The sequence below is a fragment of the Lactuca virosa genome, chromosome 4, assembly GCF_052849685.1.
Source record: "Lactuca virosa cultivar CGN04683 chromosome 4, Lactuca_virosa_CGN04683_v6, whole genome shotgun sequence".
Classification (NCBI taxonomy): domain Eukaryota; kingdom Viridiplantae; phylum Streptophyta; class Magnoliopsida; order Asterales; family Asteraceae; genus Lactuca; species Lactuca virosa.
In genome coordinates, this window is record NC_136429.1 from 427,683,056 (window position 1) to 427,702,341 (window position 19,286).

Sequence of the window (19,286 nt, forward strand, 5' to 3'; positions counted from 1 at the left end):
AATACCAAGTACAACTTTGTTTTCCACCTTAGACGTACTCCCAAACTCCTGATGAATTTTTCCAAAACCAAGAACTCACTGGCCTGGACTCCCATAATTTATACTCTACGACTGACGATCACCTTCAAACGAAAAAATTCGATTTGTTCCTTTGACTAGGGAAATATGTATGTGCTACCCTAACAGAACCCACCTTAAGTGTACTTGTGAGAAATTGACACTGAAATTGGATAGAGCATACTCTCACGACATCGTGGATACAAAGAACGTCGAAAACGGAGTTCATATGCGAAAGATATGTCCGTTTTAAGAAAACAATTATAATATAAGTGATTTTTCTTAAAAAGAAAACCGAAATTGTTCGTTTGGGTACTTGAACATCTCGTTATCGAATTCTAAGAATGTTTTTGAGCTCATACTAGGGCCCAATATTTGATTTCACTTTTGCACTATATTTAACTGAAGTTAAGACAAATTCATGAAAACTCTCGGACAAGGATTTTATAAAAATGAAGCTTTTGAATGTCGTTTTCACCTAGTTCTGTTTATCAGTTTGGAATTTTATTTGCATATTTTAAATCACCATATTCGGTACATTCCAAAGGCTTGTTCGGAAAAATTTTACGGCGTCGAATTACAGGACATGGAAATCGAGGCAACACATGGTGTATGACATCACCGTGTGCTATAAAATGAGAACTAGATCTTCACAAAAATCTGGTCCATTCACTCTCTTTAACCTCTCTTTACTCTATTTCTCTTTACTATCTCTCTCCGCTCTCGGTTTTTCGGCCACCGCCATGCGCCGCCCTTCCCTCCATAATGCACCACCATAGCTGCCACCACTTATCCTCTAACATCCCCCTCCTGTCCAAATACTCATAACCGACAACCATCAACTCTGACAAACAACACAGTCGCCAGAAACAGCCACCGGCCGCCGACTGCTGCCACCATCAACCACCTTTTTTTAGCTGAAATTTGAATGAAATGTACTCCTTGACCCCCTTAATTATCAAAAATTGTCCTCATCTCAAACAGCCGCCGGAAAACCTCCTTTTCGGCTATCTTTTTTTCAAAAGGGGCATTTTTGGGAATTTTCTGGCAAGCCTCTGTGTAGTTTTCCGGCATAAACGAACTAAAAGCCATCGATTCGTAAACCGAAATTTCAGCCAAATTTGAGGCTTTTTATAGGATTATCCAAAATGGTAGTAAACTTTAGATCGTCAGTATATCATCACAATCTAATATAAGTTAAAGATAATGTTATATAAAAAGTATCATATATACTTTTAAATATGTTTGTAACACATTTTTGCAAGGGTTATATCAATAGATGTAAAATGTTTAGTAAAGAATAATAGGATTCTATGTGATTAAGTTAGAATAATCGGGTGGTGGTGTGTTTTTATGCAATGCTTGGCGTATCAAATATAAGTATATGTCTAAATGTGTCTGAAACAAATAAGGATATTACAAAGATTAAAACAGGAAATAGTAAAACAAATAACCCAACCAGAGACGATCGTTAACACCAGTATAGTTTGAAGTGCATGTTCCCATGTAGAAAGCTTCTCCGACAATCTGTTAGGGTTTCCTATTTTTTGTGGCGTCTTATTTGAACATCTTCCAGATAATGAGACCAAAATGTGGTTCCTGTCGTCATCTCGCTCAGCATCAAGCTGCAAAAGTGATTATTGTATTCACCCATCATGTCTCGCTTTGCATATACGTGTTTGGGATGGCAAATCTCAAAGACATGCATTCATCCTCATCTGTTTGAAACTCGAGTTTTTTCACGTTCGTAGCAGTAGGAAAGAGGATCCTTGTTCTTAGATCCTCGATGTCAATGTTGAACGACAACTTAGAGTTGTTCCTAGTTATTATACAAAGATCACACTTTTGTGATAAAGTGAGTGCTTTCCTCATCTTAAGAAAATATTCAGTATCAACAGGAAGGTTGAGAGAGTGAAAGCTCAATATGCCAGAGAGATGAGTCCGGAAACAAGAGACTAGGCAGCATGTCGCCACCGAAGTCGAAAAAAAATAATTTTGGAGCATGCACTCGTACATCGATAACGCTTTTTGGGCACGACTGCAAGGACAATCTCCAGATTGAAGCACATGTGAAATGGAAGCTTCCCAACATCCAAGATGTAAGATGAAGCGTCAAACACTTGAGAAAGGGAAATCCTGATTTGATCATGTCCAAACCCGCGTTGTCCGCTATCACACCACCTAACATTAAGTATGTCACATTGCTTCCTAATGATATCAACTGTGCATTTGAGTTGAATGGAAGAGGGGGTGGGTCCCACAATCGTGATTAATGAAATAGTTCGTAGCTAAACACACCAGGATTTGGGACATCCCTAATTTCCAAAGAAGTAGATTGCCAACCATCTAAACCTATACTTAATACGTAAAGAAAAGGAAGGTTAATAACCTTGATTGTCTTGAACCCCTCGCAGGAATCAGAGTATATATTTGGAAGCTCTATCTTCACAAGTAAGCTACAAGAAAACAATATGAGATTGAGTGTCTCTTCACTTATGCACACACCATCCAAGTGTAGTTCTAGTAGGGATACACAGTTAATCTTAGGATGATGGTTAGTTGTCATGCAAACGGAATGGGTCCCTTACAAAGGTAAAACTCTTAGCGTAGTTAGGTTCTCACCCAAGAGTATCTCATAACAAGGTACACACACCTGAAGGGGATATTAAGAGGGAAATCTTTTTAAGAGAAGTTTTGGTTGCCACGGAATGTATCCATTTTTCAGCATGAGAAGCCGACTCCTTTTTCGCAATGTCGATAAGAAGCTCAAACCTTTGGATTTGTATGTTGTCACGGAGATACCGTTTCAGAGTGTGCTCCACGTCCACCAACTTCATGCTCATTACTTTTTGAACATTAAACCTGAGGGTAGGGATGGTTGACCAAGCGATTATACGGTAGGAGGTTCCTAAGTCTGCATCTGAGATTTAGAGTTTCCTCGTGCTGGCAGGATATTATCGAAGATTCATCAGAGACTTCTTCAAGATCTTAGTTCCTCTCACTATACTGACTAGGAAGGATGCCACTTTTCGTTGGGGGCCTGAGTAGTAGGCAGCATTAGAGACTCTTTGGCAGAAGCTTTATGAGGCGCCCATGATTCTACGAGTTACGGATGTGTTTTCGTGCTATCAATGTACATCCAACTCATAGTCAACAACTCATATATCTAGGTTTGAAGACTTATATGGTATTATCGTCTCACAATCACTCAAGATAAATTCCATGAAGTGATACAAGTGAGCGTGAGTTTAATCAAATACTCAGACCTTATGAGCACTCATGAATGTTGCATCAAACTTTGCTATGTCTAATACAATTCAGACACATCTACAAGCCAGATTCATGACAGTCTTACTTCAATACCTGCTTCCAATGTATGATCGACTGTGGATAGTTTGAATAATATGATATAACATAACATAATTATTCTGGAAGTCAAAACATGCAAAATGAAACAATAGTAAATGATTGACACAAGACAGTACCATACTAGTAAATAAAAAGCACCTTTTATTTAAGTATCAAATGTCAATTACATTTCAACTATTACAAGTTTCGAAAGCTATCTAATCACTAAAACTAATATCATCCTTCAGCCCAATGTGCCTCGTATGCTGTAAATGCTTAACCCTACTCAGTCCCTTTGTGAGGGGATCTGTTGGGTTCTCATCCGATGATACTCTATTTTCCATGAGGAGTCCTTCCTCTATTCAATGTCTAATGAAGTGGTATTTTCTGTCAATGTGTCTGGATCTGCCATGATCCCTTGGTTCCTTGGTTAAGTCAACTGCACTTTCGCTGTCACAGAAAATCTCCATAGGCTCCTTTATAGCTGGCACATTTCCAAGATCTTCGATGAAGTTCTTCAGCTATATTGCCTCCTTCTCCGCCTCGCTTGTTGCTATGTACTCTGATTCACAAGTTGCATCAGCTACTGTCTCCTGCTTGGAACTTTTCCAAGTGATTTCTCCTCCATTTAGAGTAAAGACCCTGCCCGACTGAGAGCGGAAATTATCCCTGTCGGTCTAAAAGTTGGCGTCGCTATACCCTCGTACCCTTAAGTCATCACTCCCACCGAGGGTAAGGACCCAGTCCCTAGTCCTCTGCAGGTACTTGAGAATGTTCTTTACCGCAGTCCAGTGAGCCTTGCCAACATTCCCTTGATATTTGTTGAACATGCTCAAAGCAAAGGCCACATCACGGCGAGTACAAGTCATAATATTCATTATCGAGCCAACAGCGGAAGCATATGGTATTCGACTCATCTCAGCTATCTCAGCCTCTGTACTCGAACTCTGAGTTTTACTTAGTTTGGCATTACTCTGGATCTGTAAGTCACCTTTCTTGGAATCCCGCATGCTGAATCTTTTCAACACCTTATCCAAGTAGGTACTTTGACTAAGTCCAATTAGTCTTTTACTCCTGTCTCTCAATATCCTTATCCCAATAATATAGGCAGCTTCTCCGAGGTCCTTCATAGCGAAACACTTCCCAAGCCAGGACTTAACCTCCTGCAAGGTTGGGATGTCATTTCCTATGAGTAGTATGTCATCCAAATACAATACCAGAAAGCTAACTATACTCCCACTAGCTTTGACATATACACAAGACTCATCCTCGCTTCTCGAAAAGCCAAATTTTTTGACTTTCTCATCGAAACAAAGTTTCCATCTGCGAGATGCTTGTTTCAACCTATAAATGGATTTCTCAAGCTTACACACTCTATTACGGTACTTTGCATCGACAAAACCCTCTGGCTGACTCATGTAAACATCCTCAGCCAACTTTCCATTAAGGAAAGCAGTTTTGACATCCATTTGCCATATTTCATAATCATGAAATGCAGCAATGGCTAGCATAACCCTAATAGACTTAATCTTCGCTACTGATGAGAAGGTCTCATCATAATCAACTCCGGAAGTTTGAGTGAAGCCCTTCGCAACCAATCGCGCCTTATAAGTGTGTACTTTCCCATCCATGTCGGTCTTCTTCTTGAAGATCCATTTGCACCCGACTGTCTTACGACACGATACATTGTCAACCAAGCTCCAAACTTGATTGTCATACATGGACTGAATCTCGCTGTCCATAGCCTCTTTCCATTTAGCAAACTCGGGGCCTGCCATGGCTTCCTTGTAGTTGTTAGGTTCATCCAGATTTACCAGTGTGTTATCAATGATAAATGTATCACCTTCTGCAGTAATATGGAAGCCATAAAACTCAGGTGTAACTATAACTCTACTGGAACGCCTCAGAGGTATAGACTCGTCAATCGGCTTAACAGGATTTTCCTTCTCAGGTTGATCGCTAGTGTTTGAGGTTCCTTCACCGCTTGAATCTTGAAGTTCGTCAAGGTCAATTTGTCTCCCACTGTCTCCTTGGCTTATGAGCTCTCTCTCACGAAAGACTCATATCCTCGCAACGAAGACAACATTGTCACTCGGTCTGTAGAAGAGATAACCAAATGATTTATGTGGGTAGCCGATGAAAATACACCGCTCACTTCAAGGTTCGCGCTTGTCGTGAGTCTCACGTCTCAAGAAAGCCTCGCAACCCCAAACCTTGATATGTTCTAATGTGGGAGCTTTCCCAGTCCACATCTCGTGAGGTGTTTTGGCAACCTTCTTGGTAGGGACTGGATTAAGGATATGGGCGACAGTCTCTAAGGCATACCCCCAGAATGAGATTGGTAAACAAAGCTCGACTCATCATGGAACGAACCATGTCCAACAAGGTTCGGTTGCACCTATCAGCCACACCATTAAGCTGCGGTGTCCTAGGTGGCGTCAACTGTGAAACAATTTCACACTCCTTAAGACAGTCTAGGAACTCGATTTTAAGATACTCACCACCCTGATCAGATCGGAGCATCTTTATCTTCCTACCCAGCTGATTCTCCACTTCTTGTTTAAACTCTTTGAATTTATCAAAGGTTTCCAACTCATGCTTGATTAAGTAAACATAACCATATCTACTGTAATCATCAGTAAAAGTCACATAGAAGCGGTTAGCATCCCTTGTGGTGGTTCTGAAGGGCCCACACATATCGGTGTGTTTGAGATCCAACAAACCTTCACCCCTCTCACAAGTACCAATGAAGGGTGACTTGGTCATCTTTCCAAGTAAGCAAGATTCGCAAGTGTCATCCGACCTTAAGTTGAATGACTCTAAAACTCCAGCCTTTTGGAGTTGGCCTATGCGATTCTTGCTGACATGTCCAAGACGACAATGCCACAAGCATGCTTTATCCAATTCATTGGAAGAATCAATATGCAACACATTATTTCCTAAGTTGTCTATAACATTCACAGTTTCATATACACCATTACAAGGTAATGCTTTAAAATAAAAAACACCATTATAATAAGCATTAATAGCACCAATTTCATTATCAAACGAAAATGTGAAACCTTGTTTGTACAAACCATGAAAGGAAATAATATTTCTCGCCATATCAGATGAGTAACAACAATTATTCAAATCTATTTCTAACCCACTACTAAGCAATAAAGAATAAAATCTAATATTGGTGACAGGTGAAACCTTCCTATTCCCCATGATCAAGTTTATCTTCCTGTGCTCCACATCCTTACTTCTTTTTAGAACCTGCATATCAGAACAAATGTGAAATCCACAACCTGTGTCAAGCACCCAAGAGTTAGAATTTGATGAGTTTTTAGATTGAATAGTATAAATACCTGCATGGGTAGGTTTAACCTTCCTATCCTTGACATCCTGCAAGTATTTGGGGCAGCTTCGCTTCCAGTACCCTTTATCATGACAGTAGAGATACTTTGCTTCCTTAGGAATGGAAGAGGGAGCAGCAGTACCATCCGTGGTCCCACTTGAAGAGAATCCATCAAGAGACTTTCCCTTGCGGCTCTTTGAGGGAGCCTTCCTCTTCTTCCCTTTCCCTTGTCCTATTTCTAGAACAGGGGCAACTGCGGTAGGAGTAGAAACAACATTTTTACCTTTGAGACCACTTTCAGCGGTCCTCAAAATCCCTTGAAGCTTTCTAAGTGTGACTTCCTCCTTGTTCATATGATAAGTCATGCGGAACTGATCATAACATGGAGGTAAGGAGTGTAGAATGATATCTATGGCCAGCTCCTCAGGAAAGTTCACATTCAACTTTAGCAGACGGTTCACAAACCTTTTCATTTTCTGCACGTGGCCCGTGATGGGTTCACCATCCTTCATTCTAGTTGTTATCATGTAAGAGATTATTTCATACCGCACTTGACGAGCACGCTGATGGTATCTTTCCATCAGGTCCTGGTGCATCTCAAAAGGGTAGAAGTCATCATAGGACTTTTGGAGTTTAGCTATCATGGTGGCAAGCATGATACAAGCTACCTTGGTGGCATCTTTCTCATGTGCCCTAAAATCAACAATCTCCTGAGGAGTAGCAGCAGACTCATCGATTTCCTTAATCTCCTTGTCGATGATATATTCCTTGTCCTCATAGCGAGTGACCATCATGATGTTCCTGATCCAATCATTAAAGTTGGAACCATCAAATATGACTCTCCCACAAAAGTTCATGAGAGAGAAGGAGCCAGTAGGGTTTGAGCCAGAAGCAGTGCTGGAAGACATCTGAAAAAGAAGGAAGACAAAGTTTAGATTAGATATAGAGTCCATAATATAACACCCAAATGAAATATTAAGGCTAGGACCCAACACAATATTTTACAAATTGGAAGAGGGATGTCGTAATCCAACTTGAAAAATATTTGAAGGTAGGTAAATGACGATTTACCAATTTCCACCATGAAAAACGAAATAGATATTAGGTGTTAATTGGATTGAAACTCCTAGATCCTATGATATTCATTAAACGATTCAATGGCATGTTTAAATCTTGATTATGCCCTTCAGGTTTGTGACTGGGATACCGAGGATCACAAACAAGGTGTGAATAACCATGCAAAATGTGTTTGGTACTCCCGATGTCAACTATCACCCAATCAATGTGTCGGTTAACCACACACGCTCCATTGATCTTATGATAAACATCGAGTCACCCTTTGCCACCCTTACTAGTCCAATTTAATGTGTCGGTTAACCACACACGCTCCATTAACGACTTGGCAAGGTGCAAAGTGCAATTTTCATGGATTAGCATCAATTGCACATTTTCCTAAAGTAACTAAGATTGGGAATTTATAAAAGGTTTAGTTACTTTATTACTATCATTATACTTAATGAGAGTTATAGTCCTATCCTACCCGTTCGGCTAAGGACCTCCACCAGTCAAGGAAGCGGTGGGTGAGAGTGGACACCCATTAAGCTGCCATTTTATAGGCAACAACCTTATATCCCCCCTTATAGACCGGCTTCGTGAATGAGGCCTACTAACGATAAGACTGACTTGTCTTATACATATATAAATATTAAACCTATAATATTATAATAGTATAAGGGTTGAATTTTAAACAATTAAAATTCTAGGGTTTGGAATTAAAGTATTCTAAAGGGACTTTACAAATTCCCAAACTTGAGGGCAAGTTTTGAAACTTGTCAAAACTTTTCAAGTTCATAACCTATGAGTTTTAATGCCTTTTAAAGAAGTGAATTTTCATTTTCCATAACTTGAGGACAAGTTATGGAGCACATCAAAGGCCATTAAGATCATCAATTAAACTAACAAGCATGTCAAGTAATGTCCATGATCTAACTAAAACTCATATGAACATGACAATTCAAAACAAACAAATTTCATGTAATTAGCCTAAACACACTAATACAAAACATGAAACTTTGACAATTATCTTTTGAATTGGATTAGCATGATTATTAACACACCAAAAACAGGTTTATAAGTTTAAAAAAAGCTTAGGGTAATGATCCTAGTCCATTTCCAGCTTAAAAACTCGAAAATCTGCATTCTGGAGCACCAACTCGTCAAGTACATGAACAAACTCGGCGAGTTGGTTGATTTTTAAGGGGGACTCGGCGAGTCTGTCAGTGGACTCAGCAATTCCACTGTCCAGAAAGCAGAAAAACAATTTTTCAAGCATTTCCAAGCAAGTAGCATCAAGTATAATTAAAAACAAGCATAGGTTCTGATACCACCGAAGGGTTTTGGGCATTCTAACACTCCTAAGGTGTGCATGCAACCCTAGAAACCTTGGATCTATGTTTTCTCTATTATACATGCAAACTTTCATTTTTCCAAGGTTCATCCTAACTAGCATACTATGATGTATATGTAATATAAAAAAAACTAGTAGAATGACATACCTTTTCTTGTAGCTTGATTCCTTAAGCCTTTAAGAGCCTAGCACCCCAAGTGTGATGCCTCAAATGCTTCACACAACACCACCAACAAATTGGAAGAACTTGAGAGAAGTATACTTGCACACAAAATCGGCTAGCCCTCTTTCCTTTCACTTAAGTGCCCATTTTGGTTACCATGGGGTCCTTTATATAGTGTGACACAACTAGGGTTACACCATGTAAACCCTAATGTGCATGACTTTCCACATTCCTCATGTTCCATGGGTTTTAACCTCCATGAAGTATCCATGGGTCACCACATGGGTTTAGCCCAACATGAAGAACTATGGATCATAAGCCCACTTTATAAGAATGAATGATTTACCAAATCAATCCCCATTTATTTAATTAGTCTCTTTTGATCACAAAATTAATTCCAAACTAATTCTTGATCAATACTAATTAAATAATATGATTTCATATTAATATTAGAACTTATAATATATTAATAAATCATAAATATCCTCTTCTCAAAAGTCCATCCTACAAATTGTTCCGATGCCATGCAACCCAAATGGACCATGCTACTCTCGGGTCAAGTACATACCAATTATAGTTATGGGCTTAGACACTAAATCCAACAGAGACGTCTGTGGTTCCTTTGGAGGACATTCAGTTCAATGGTCGCATGAATTACATTAAGAGGCCGGTGGTGGTTCTGGATCGGAAAGTGAAAACCTTTAGGAACATGGTGGTGAACTTGGTTAAAGTTCAATGGCGGCATCGGAAAGGCTCTGAGTGGACTTGGGAGCCGAGGATGAGATGTTGGACCATTACCCGGATCTGTTCGCAGAGGCTGACTTCAAGGGCAAAGTCTGATTCTAGTGGGGGAGATTTGTAACACCCGTTGCAGGTATTTTTCATTTCAGCCCATGTATTTCTTTTAAGTTTGCATATCAAGTCCTTACACTGGGCATACTAGGGATACACTGGGTGTAAGTCAAAAAAAATTTGGGACTGGTCAAAATTTGAGTACACTGGGCGTACATAGGTGTACGCCGGGCATACTCGTGTTGCTTCCAAACCCTAATTCCTTGGGTGTGATCACTATTTAAGCAACATAAACCCTTTTGGACCTTCTCATGAGCAGTCGACATATTCCCCAAACCCTAAAATTGCCCTAGTATGTGAAGAAGAGTTTTGAATCTTGGAAAGTGATTCTTGTGTGTTTGGTGTTAGAAAGGAAGATCCTTTAAGTGAAGATGGTGCATTATAGCTTGTAGATCCAGAAACTCCATCTTCTTATGCACCTTTTCAAGGTATAAAGTTAAAATCTTGGAGCTTGTGTAAGTAGATCTTGTTTAGTCTTGAATTTTGGTTCTTTTTGTCCTTATGAGTATGGAGTATTCCAGAGCTTGGATCCTTATGAGTATGGAGTATTCCAGAGCTATTAAGTTGTCCATTAAGACATCTTATGCTGTCTTAAGTCATAAAAATGCTAGCTTGGCCATTCCCTTTCTTCTATGCAAGATTAGTGGGGGTTTTATGAAGTAAAAGTTATGGGTTTTGAGTTTTAGCTCCTTGTAGCCATGAAAAGGCTTAAAGCCAGAGACTTTATGGATTAAGACGTTCTTTAGGGTCCATATCTGTGTTTGGAATGGATGTCTTAAGGATTAAGACATTTTGCGCGAAGGTTTGTAGGAACAACGTATGTACGATGAGCGTACGCCTGGCTACGCCCCGTGTAGCCAGATGTGAGCCTATTTTCTGGTATTGCACTCTACGTCCAACATAGAGTATAGTACTCCGAGCGTACTAACCAGTTTGACTTTCGTTAACTTTTATGGAATTTGACCATTTAAGTATTAAGTGGATGGTGAGGGGTTTGTGAGGGGTAAAATGGTCTTTTACTCTATGTGTGGACGTCTTGGGCTTAGTATGGTGTGTGTGTGTGTGTGTAAAAATACCCTAAATAGTAATTCAAGTTAATTGGTGTATTTAATTAGGCGGGGTCTAGTTCCGACAGTTCGTGTGTGAATTATATCAGTCATTAGTGCTAGGTGAGTCTCCTCACTTATTCTTACTTGTGTGGTAGAATAGTTGTATAGGTATGTGGCGACCAACTGGGTCTAAGTGTTATTACTGTGTTTGCATTGTTTATATGTGTTGAGAATTTGGGTAGTCTCCAGGGTTGCTGATAACCCACAAGGCATGTTGTTTGCCCACTGAGACTTCGGGTAGTCTCCAGGGTTGTTGATAACCCATAGTTGTTTCACATGTTGTACTATATATGATATTTTGGAGAACTCACTAAGCTTTGTGCTTAAAGTTGTTGATTAAATGTATTCCAGGTACTTCTGAAGATCGCGGGAAGGTGAAGGCATGATTGTACACATTCGCCGAGAGATCTTGTTATTTGATATTTTAGGACACTCTGATATTTTGATGTGGAATTGTATTTGACATTATGACTTTTCTTGGGATGGTTTTTATGAAACTGTTTTTCTATGGATTTAAAAATTAAAAAAAGAATAAAAATTGGTTTGAAAATGTGGATGTTACAACTCTAGCCACTTGTTCATCAATCACTTGTTCCTCAACTCCAACCTCCTCATGCTCAACTACTTGTGCATCTGTAAAAGAAAAAAAGTTATTAGTGTCTGAATCTCAATCAAAAAACAATGTAATTAGGAATCAAACCTTGTTTCAACAATAGACATCGTCTCTTGTTGTGACCTTCTTGTTGACAATTACCACATCTGTAAAAGAAAATGTGGATGTTACAACTCTAGCCACTTGTTCATCAACCACTTGTTCCTCAACTCCAACCTCCTCATGCTCAACTACTTGTGCATCTGTAAAAGAAAAAAAAATTATTAGTGTCTGAATCTCAATCAAAAAACAATGTAATTAGGAATCAAACCTTGTTTCAACAATGGACATCATCTCTTCTTGTAACCTTCTTGTTGACAATTACCACATTTTGAAATATCCCCTTCTTGCTAACAATATGCTTTCCTTATTTTGCTATTGGATATTTCTTTATGTTCATTTTTGGTCTCCTAGGCATTCTCTTACGCACCATGGAAGTAAATCAAAGGCTTATGAACAAACACACCATTGTAGTAAACATCTATACTGAGTGCACCTTCTAATGAGAACAACATTCTTGCTGTAGAACTCGATGTCTCTAAGGCCGAGTCTTGTTGTAGAACTCGATGTCTCCAAGGCCGAGGAGGAATCGATGTCACTACGGCTAGGGGTGTTCGTTTGGATGGATCGGTTTGATCCAATCCAATCAAGTGAATCCAAATTGATTTCGGTTTTCAAAACATGGATCCGAATAGTCCAAACTAAATTCAAATCTGATCTGATCTGATCCAATTACAATTCGGTTGGATCGGTTTTTATAATTCTGTTTTTAAAAACTAAAACATTTTAAAACGACATATAATTATATTATTACTAAATTTTACACAAGAAGCAAAAACAAATTATTTAGTAACGATTTGAAATTTATAAACAATTTTTAATAAGGTATATTATATGTTAATATTTTATAGATAATTTTTTTTGAGAGAAAATGCATATTAATATATTTTTATTAGGTGAAACTTTTTAAACCTATTTCATTAAATAAATTACAAAATTAATAAATAATTATAGATATATATTAAAAATAAATAAACAATAAATTGTTATTCGGATTTTTTAGAGTATTTGGTGCTTATTTTATAAACAATAACCAATCCGAAATCCAAAATAATAATTCGGTTTTATCGAAAACCAATCCGAAAATCCAAACCAAATAGTCCATGCAAATTGTCCAATTTGATAATTCGGTTTTATCCAAATACTGAACAACCCTAACTACGGCTGTGGAAATCGATTTCACAAAGGGTTGTTGAGCGATCGAACCTAGAAACAAACCATAGAGAGGTTCCTTGCTTCACTCCCTCCCGTTAAATGATTTTGAAAAATCTAAGACTTATTTTACCCTTAATCCACATAAGAATAAAAATATGTTATGCTATTGCTTAATGTTCACTAATTAATTTTATCAGGTCATTTTTTCATTGAACATATAGATATAGATGTTGGTTACCAGTAGGTGGGATTAGAGAAAAAAGTATATTTTTTTTCATTGAACATATATAGATATAGATGTTGGTTACCAGTCGGTGGGATTAGAGAAAAAAAGTATATTTTGGTGGTGTTTTTTATATAAAGTCTTTAATTAATTGAATGGTGTGTTTTAAACATACAAAAAGTTGATTGTGTTTTAAAGGGTTTTTTTTAAAGATACTTCCGTTATAAGTCATTTTCCCTTGGATCTTTTTATAATTAAAATAGAAAAATATATCTATCCAGTCCACTAGATTATATCCAGTCCACTAGATTAAAGTCTTACCACCGTCAATTCCACTAGATTAGTATTAATACATGCCCGTAAAACTACTTATAATAACTATTTTCGGAACAACAAAAATCAAATTAGTAATAGTGAGGACGATGTGCGTGATGAAACACTGGATACGCATGATTCATTATCTGGGGTTGATGCATGTACATGTTATCATGCACCATCACATTCCCCATCCCACTATGAACGCTCTGATCATTCCTGTTCATCATCGGCAAACTTGATCCATGATCATGGAAAGTTGGCATAATTCCGCCATTAAAGCTTCCACCAAAACCTCCATGTAATTGACTACCTTCAAGGTCAATAAAACCAGAACTATTCTCTCCCATTAGACTCCCACTACCTCTATCAACCCATCCAATGTGTCGATGATTATTCTCCATATCCATGCCATGCTTCAGATACCTTTCAAAAGCCATCTGCTCTTCCAGACCAGTACGATGATAACCAGGAGGAGTCAACATACGTTGACTTTTTGGAGCATTGAGACTTGCGATCAGATTTTGCATCTGGTTTTGGTTGTTTCCGCCATTGATGAAACTTGAAAGTTGTTGGTTCTCGTTGAAATTTTCGTCACTGGTTGGCCAAAGTTCTGCATGCTTTCCTGATTTGACAAGCCTGTTGATTAGGGTTGTGGAGTCAACATCTCCAGACACTTTAACTTTTTGTTGATCTGAATCAATATCTACAGAGTAAACTCCTGCACCCATAATTTCATCTAGTAATGAGACATGATCATTATTTTAAACTTTTATTCATTAAAGATTTCAAAATCATTCACTTTATGTGTTCCCTTTTCATAAACAGGCATTTTTCTTGTTGTATATCTGTATCTTTTTTTACTGTTTCTCATTAATATCTCATTAAAATAATAGGTCTAATTTTCTTTTTAAATAATAGCTGTAGATGAAAGGGTCTGGAAGCTTAAAAGTGCTCATGGACATTGAAGTATTATACAATGTTTAAGAGAAAAATAGTCAAAATATTTAACTAAAACAGAGTCAAATCAAAGACTTCTACAATACCCATTATAGAAATTGATGGGATGAAACTTTAAAAAAGCACAAACCCAAAAACATTTAAGGAAAATGTCGTTAGAAGAATTGAATGCCCATGAGAGAGAATGATCATAGCAAATACGAGTTAACAAGCATGAAAAGTGAAGATACAAAGTGAAATCTTTACCTTCTATTTTTCTGAGTATTTTCTTGACCTTCTCCTTGCATCCATAACAATGAATGTTGACCTTGAGTTCACATGTCTGCTATTAAGCAAGAAAATAAAGGAAGCTAATAAAACAGAGTAAATATATATATTTATCATAATTTTATGAAGAAAAGAAAGAAAATAGAATGACTAGAAATGGAGACCTTTATCTGTAAAATCTGGAAATGATCATTGATTCTTGACATGGTTTCTGGGTGAATAGAAAAAGGAACAGAACAGTTAGTTCTTGTTTTGTTCTTGTTCTTGTTGTTGTGTTTTTTGCTATTTAGAGAAAGCTTCGAGTACAATGGTTTTCCTTCTTTTTTACAGAGAAGGTTTTGTTTGAAAAGCTTTTTGATATTGATATGAAGTACACAATGTGATGATCATATACCAAAAGAGTTGCAGAGCCACCCTTTTCCTACTCCTTTTCCTACAGGAGTAGGCTGCAAAACAACCAGAAAGCACACACAAGGTGTGTGTGTGTGAGTGTGAGAGAGAAGAGATGGTATAATCTTGTGATTTGACCAGGGTTTGGAAGGGATGTTTGCTTCCTGCAGAAGCGTTTGTCCTCTTGTAAGTTCCAACTTTCTCTTTCTATCATTGTAATTCATCTATAAGATTTGTTTAAATTTTATTTTCATTTATCATAATACATAAGTCAAATTGTATGGAAAAATATTGAGAAAACCATAAAATAACTATTCTATAAGGTGACATTCATATATAGCAAAATTAATCGTATATTGGGTATTTTTTTTGTCGATTTTATTGAAGTATTTTTTGTGTTGTAAATCATTCAAAAAGCCATTTTGTAATCAGAATGAGACTTATTGTGAAATTGATGGTCAGTTTATGTAAAGACCCAAAAAAATTATTCATTTGTTAAATATTAACTTATAAAATAATCATTTTTGTGATTTTCTAAAAATAAATATACTTTTGATTAATGTTTATTTCAAAAGATGCAAAGAACCAAAAAATATATTAATTTTGGTAAATGTTATTTATAAAATAATCATTTTTGTGATATTCTAAAATTTTAAAATCAACATATTTAAATCGATATGCTAGAATCTATTAAGAGCGTTATTGTAACACTTCGTTTTCATTTTACTATGTAATTCAATATAAATGTTTGTTTATCAAATTAAAATTCAAAATATATCATTTTTTAGCCAAAGTAATCTACATAAAAGTATTACTATATATGCATACGAACTCATGGATACAAAAAACATTGAAACGGAGTTCGTATGAAGAAGTTCTGATTTTTCGAAGATACGAAGTGTCCAGTTTTTGTTTATAAATATAAAGTGAAAATATATTTTGATTTAGCTGTTAAGAATTAAAGGAAAGTTGTAGTACTCGTAATTACAAAGCCGTGGGTATAAAGAACATCGAAAACAGAGCTTGTGTGAGAAAGTTATGATTATCCGAAGAAAATGAGAAATTAGCTAGTAGCTGACACGTGGCAGCAACGGAGCCAGGGCTCACACCAACTACCAACACATATGGCTACACCAAGCTCCACCCACGTAACGTCCCAATTTCCAGAGTAAATTTTTCATTTTTAAAATAAAATAAATACTTATTTTCGTAAAATACATTCAAGTTAAAATCATTTATTCAAGGACCATAATTTAAAATCAGAGTTATAAGAGAAGACAATACGAAATCTCAAATCATAAAGGCTATTGACGCATGTGTGTACAATTCCGCCTTCACAATCCGATAAGTACCTAAAAAGTATTTAACCCACAACTGTAAGCCAAAGCTTAGTGAGTTTCCCAAAATACCCCACACAAATATACACATACAATGCATGCACACATGAGCTTACAGTTTGAATGGACCGCCTCGCAAAACCTACAATGCACCTGGACCGCTCTCCTTAGGCCTACATTATGATTGAACCGCCTCATAAGGCCTACAATACACCTGGACCACTCGGGTCTAAACTATATTCCCTTGAAGCCCAAGACATGTACTTGATCAAATTACGGCCTGATATCCCGAAATTAGAAACATCATTGAAACTAGATGTTACAATTCTCCCCCACTTAAATTAGATTTCATCCTCGAAATCCAACTCAGTTACAATTTCTTGAAATTGTACTAACTCAGTTAAATGTTACAATTCTCCCCCACTAATAGCGAAACTACTAAAACCGGGAAAAATCTTGAAGCTGTGACCTAACCGATTTATACTTCAGAAAAAACCAGAAATCCATCAACCTAAAACTCCAGGGACATACATAATGTCTGACGATCATCCACTCATCATACTTACCCCAAGTCCATAACCAGGGACACCACTATACCATCAGAACGAACACTCAGGCCAATCCGACGAATTCCCACCAATTCCAAATCCAGAAATTACGCCTAAAAGACCTCAAATGCACACTTGACTTTTGACAAGTCCTCATTTATCCAATGCCCCCAAGAGCGCAACAATGGTCAATCCATAGGAAAATCTCTGGCGGCATCCACACTCCCATACGCTCAAGGGCACAACCATCTAACAAATCATCCAAGATCCCTTCAACGAACTCCATTACTAGCAAATTAACTCACTCGAAATCGTTGTCACAACAACGAATAAGGACCCACTAAGAAAACTCCACGAGGAACTGCTGATAAACAACCATGACTTTTCCAATAAGTCAAAAACCTACAGATACTCGACCCAACTTGTTAGTTATGGAGCCACTAGTGACAACACCATACTACTCAAACACCCAACTATGCCAAAGGGCTAACGAATCAATAAATGGGTCTCCTTTACACAACTGTCGGGTCCAACATATATAATTCGAATCCGTGATGGTTCATTATACGTCGTGACACCATCCAACTATTGAAATGAGAAGCTCACGATTCTACACTGTTCTCGTCATCATCCAACCATGGGCATGAAGACTCACGACTAGCACCCAGTGGGCTTATAGGCATACGACCATCATCCTAATTGCCTGCATGAACCCAATCAACATCCCTCCAAGTACTTGCAAAACACAACACGAGTCATATCACTCCCTAATACGCAAACCCTTCAATATTCTAGACTGCTACAGACGCATCATCAGACAAAACATGCTCGCATACAACTAGGAAATAAGATAGAATGTTGAACGTTTGTCCTAAATCGAAAGCAATAAATAAAACAAGAACATTCCATAAAGACAGATTGATTGTTCTCAGGCTATCATAATCAACCCCTACACCATACACGACAATATTTATTGGATTACCAACATTTTATACTCCCCAGCAGATAACACAATGCTCTTCATGTCGATTATGTTCCTTCTTCATCATAACCCTTACCTAGGGGTGAAGTACAAGTGGATAAAGGAAGTGAAGACCTTCAACCGCTAATAGAAACATTCTCCTAAGAGGCAAAAAAAGATCTGACATCTTAAATGATACTGAACATATCTCACCAATGTGCGAGCAAACCAATAAAACTACCAAATTCAGAGAAGAATTCCAATATTATCCAGAATGTTTCCAGAACCATGTTTGAATCGACTTTAATTACCAATACCGAAGATGTGACATCCCAAACTAACCTATATGTAGACCCGAGGTCACACCAGGAAGATTAGCAATGGCGTTGCAACATTCGAACTTCACTATCCAAGATAATCGCTAAACTCAATCCTCCTAGAACTTACAATTTCTTAATCAAACCACTGAACACATCCCGAACCGTAGATATACCACCGACAATACATTAATTAAGGATCAACTCACCAATTACACCTTCAACTATTACTTCCTGAAGCCTTTGGATAACCTTAATTGTTGATGATAAACAAAATAACCAACGATCATACATGGATCGAAAACTAAACCCGATGATCCCACACATATTGAATAAAGCCCATGCAAAAATCTCTTACCGAACTCTGAAGCCGATCGGCAGATCAATAATTGCCCATCTCAACTAAAGATAACCAACTAATATTGCAAGCTAAATGTGTTCTCTATATCCGATGCATAACTTGCACGGATCAAATGCTCCTCGATCAAGATTCATGGCGCTTCCAGAAGGAATTACTGACCACAACGATTTCCTTACCCATCAACTTCCTACTGTGAGGACAACACATGTATCCTTGAAGACATAAACCTAAAGACATATTACTATGCACCCACGATCTGACCAATCCTTAACTATAACATCTATAAAAGTTAATAAAAAATTTAAACTTTTTAAACACTTCCATAAATCACCATTGTTTACAAAATAGTTTTCAAACATGTTTATTATCAGAGTTTTTCCCAAAATCATAAAACAAAGCATGAGGAGGTGCACGATCATGCCTTTACTTTTCCGAGATCATTCGAGGTACCTGAAACATAACGC

At 37.5% G+C, this 19,286-nt stretch overlaps 1 protein-coding gene across 1 annotated transcript; it reads right to left on the reverse strand.

The window, feature by feature from the left end:
- Positions 1-13,587: 13,587 nt before the first annotated feature.
- Positions 13,588-15,378, reverse strand: LOC145169144 (uncharacterized). The gene is made up of 3 exons (XM_079087710.1): positions 15,073-15,378; positions 14,888-14,963; positions 13,588-14,402 (listed from the first exon to the last, which is right to left on the reverse strand). The coding sequence occupies exons 1-3, from the start codon at positions 15,112-15,114 to the stop codon at positions 13,771-13,773; spliced, it is 750 nt and encodes a 249-aa protein (XP_078943836.1). The 5' UTR covers positions 15,115-15,378; the 3' UTR covers positions 13,588-13,770.
- Between the last annotated feature and the right edge of the window lie 3,908 nt (positions 15,379-19,286).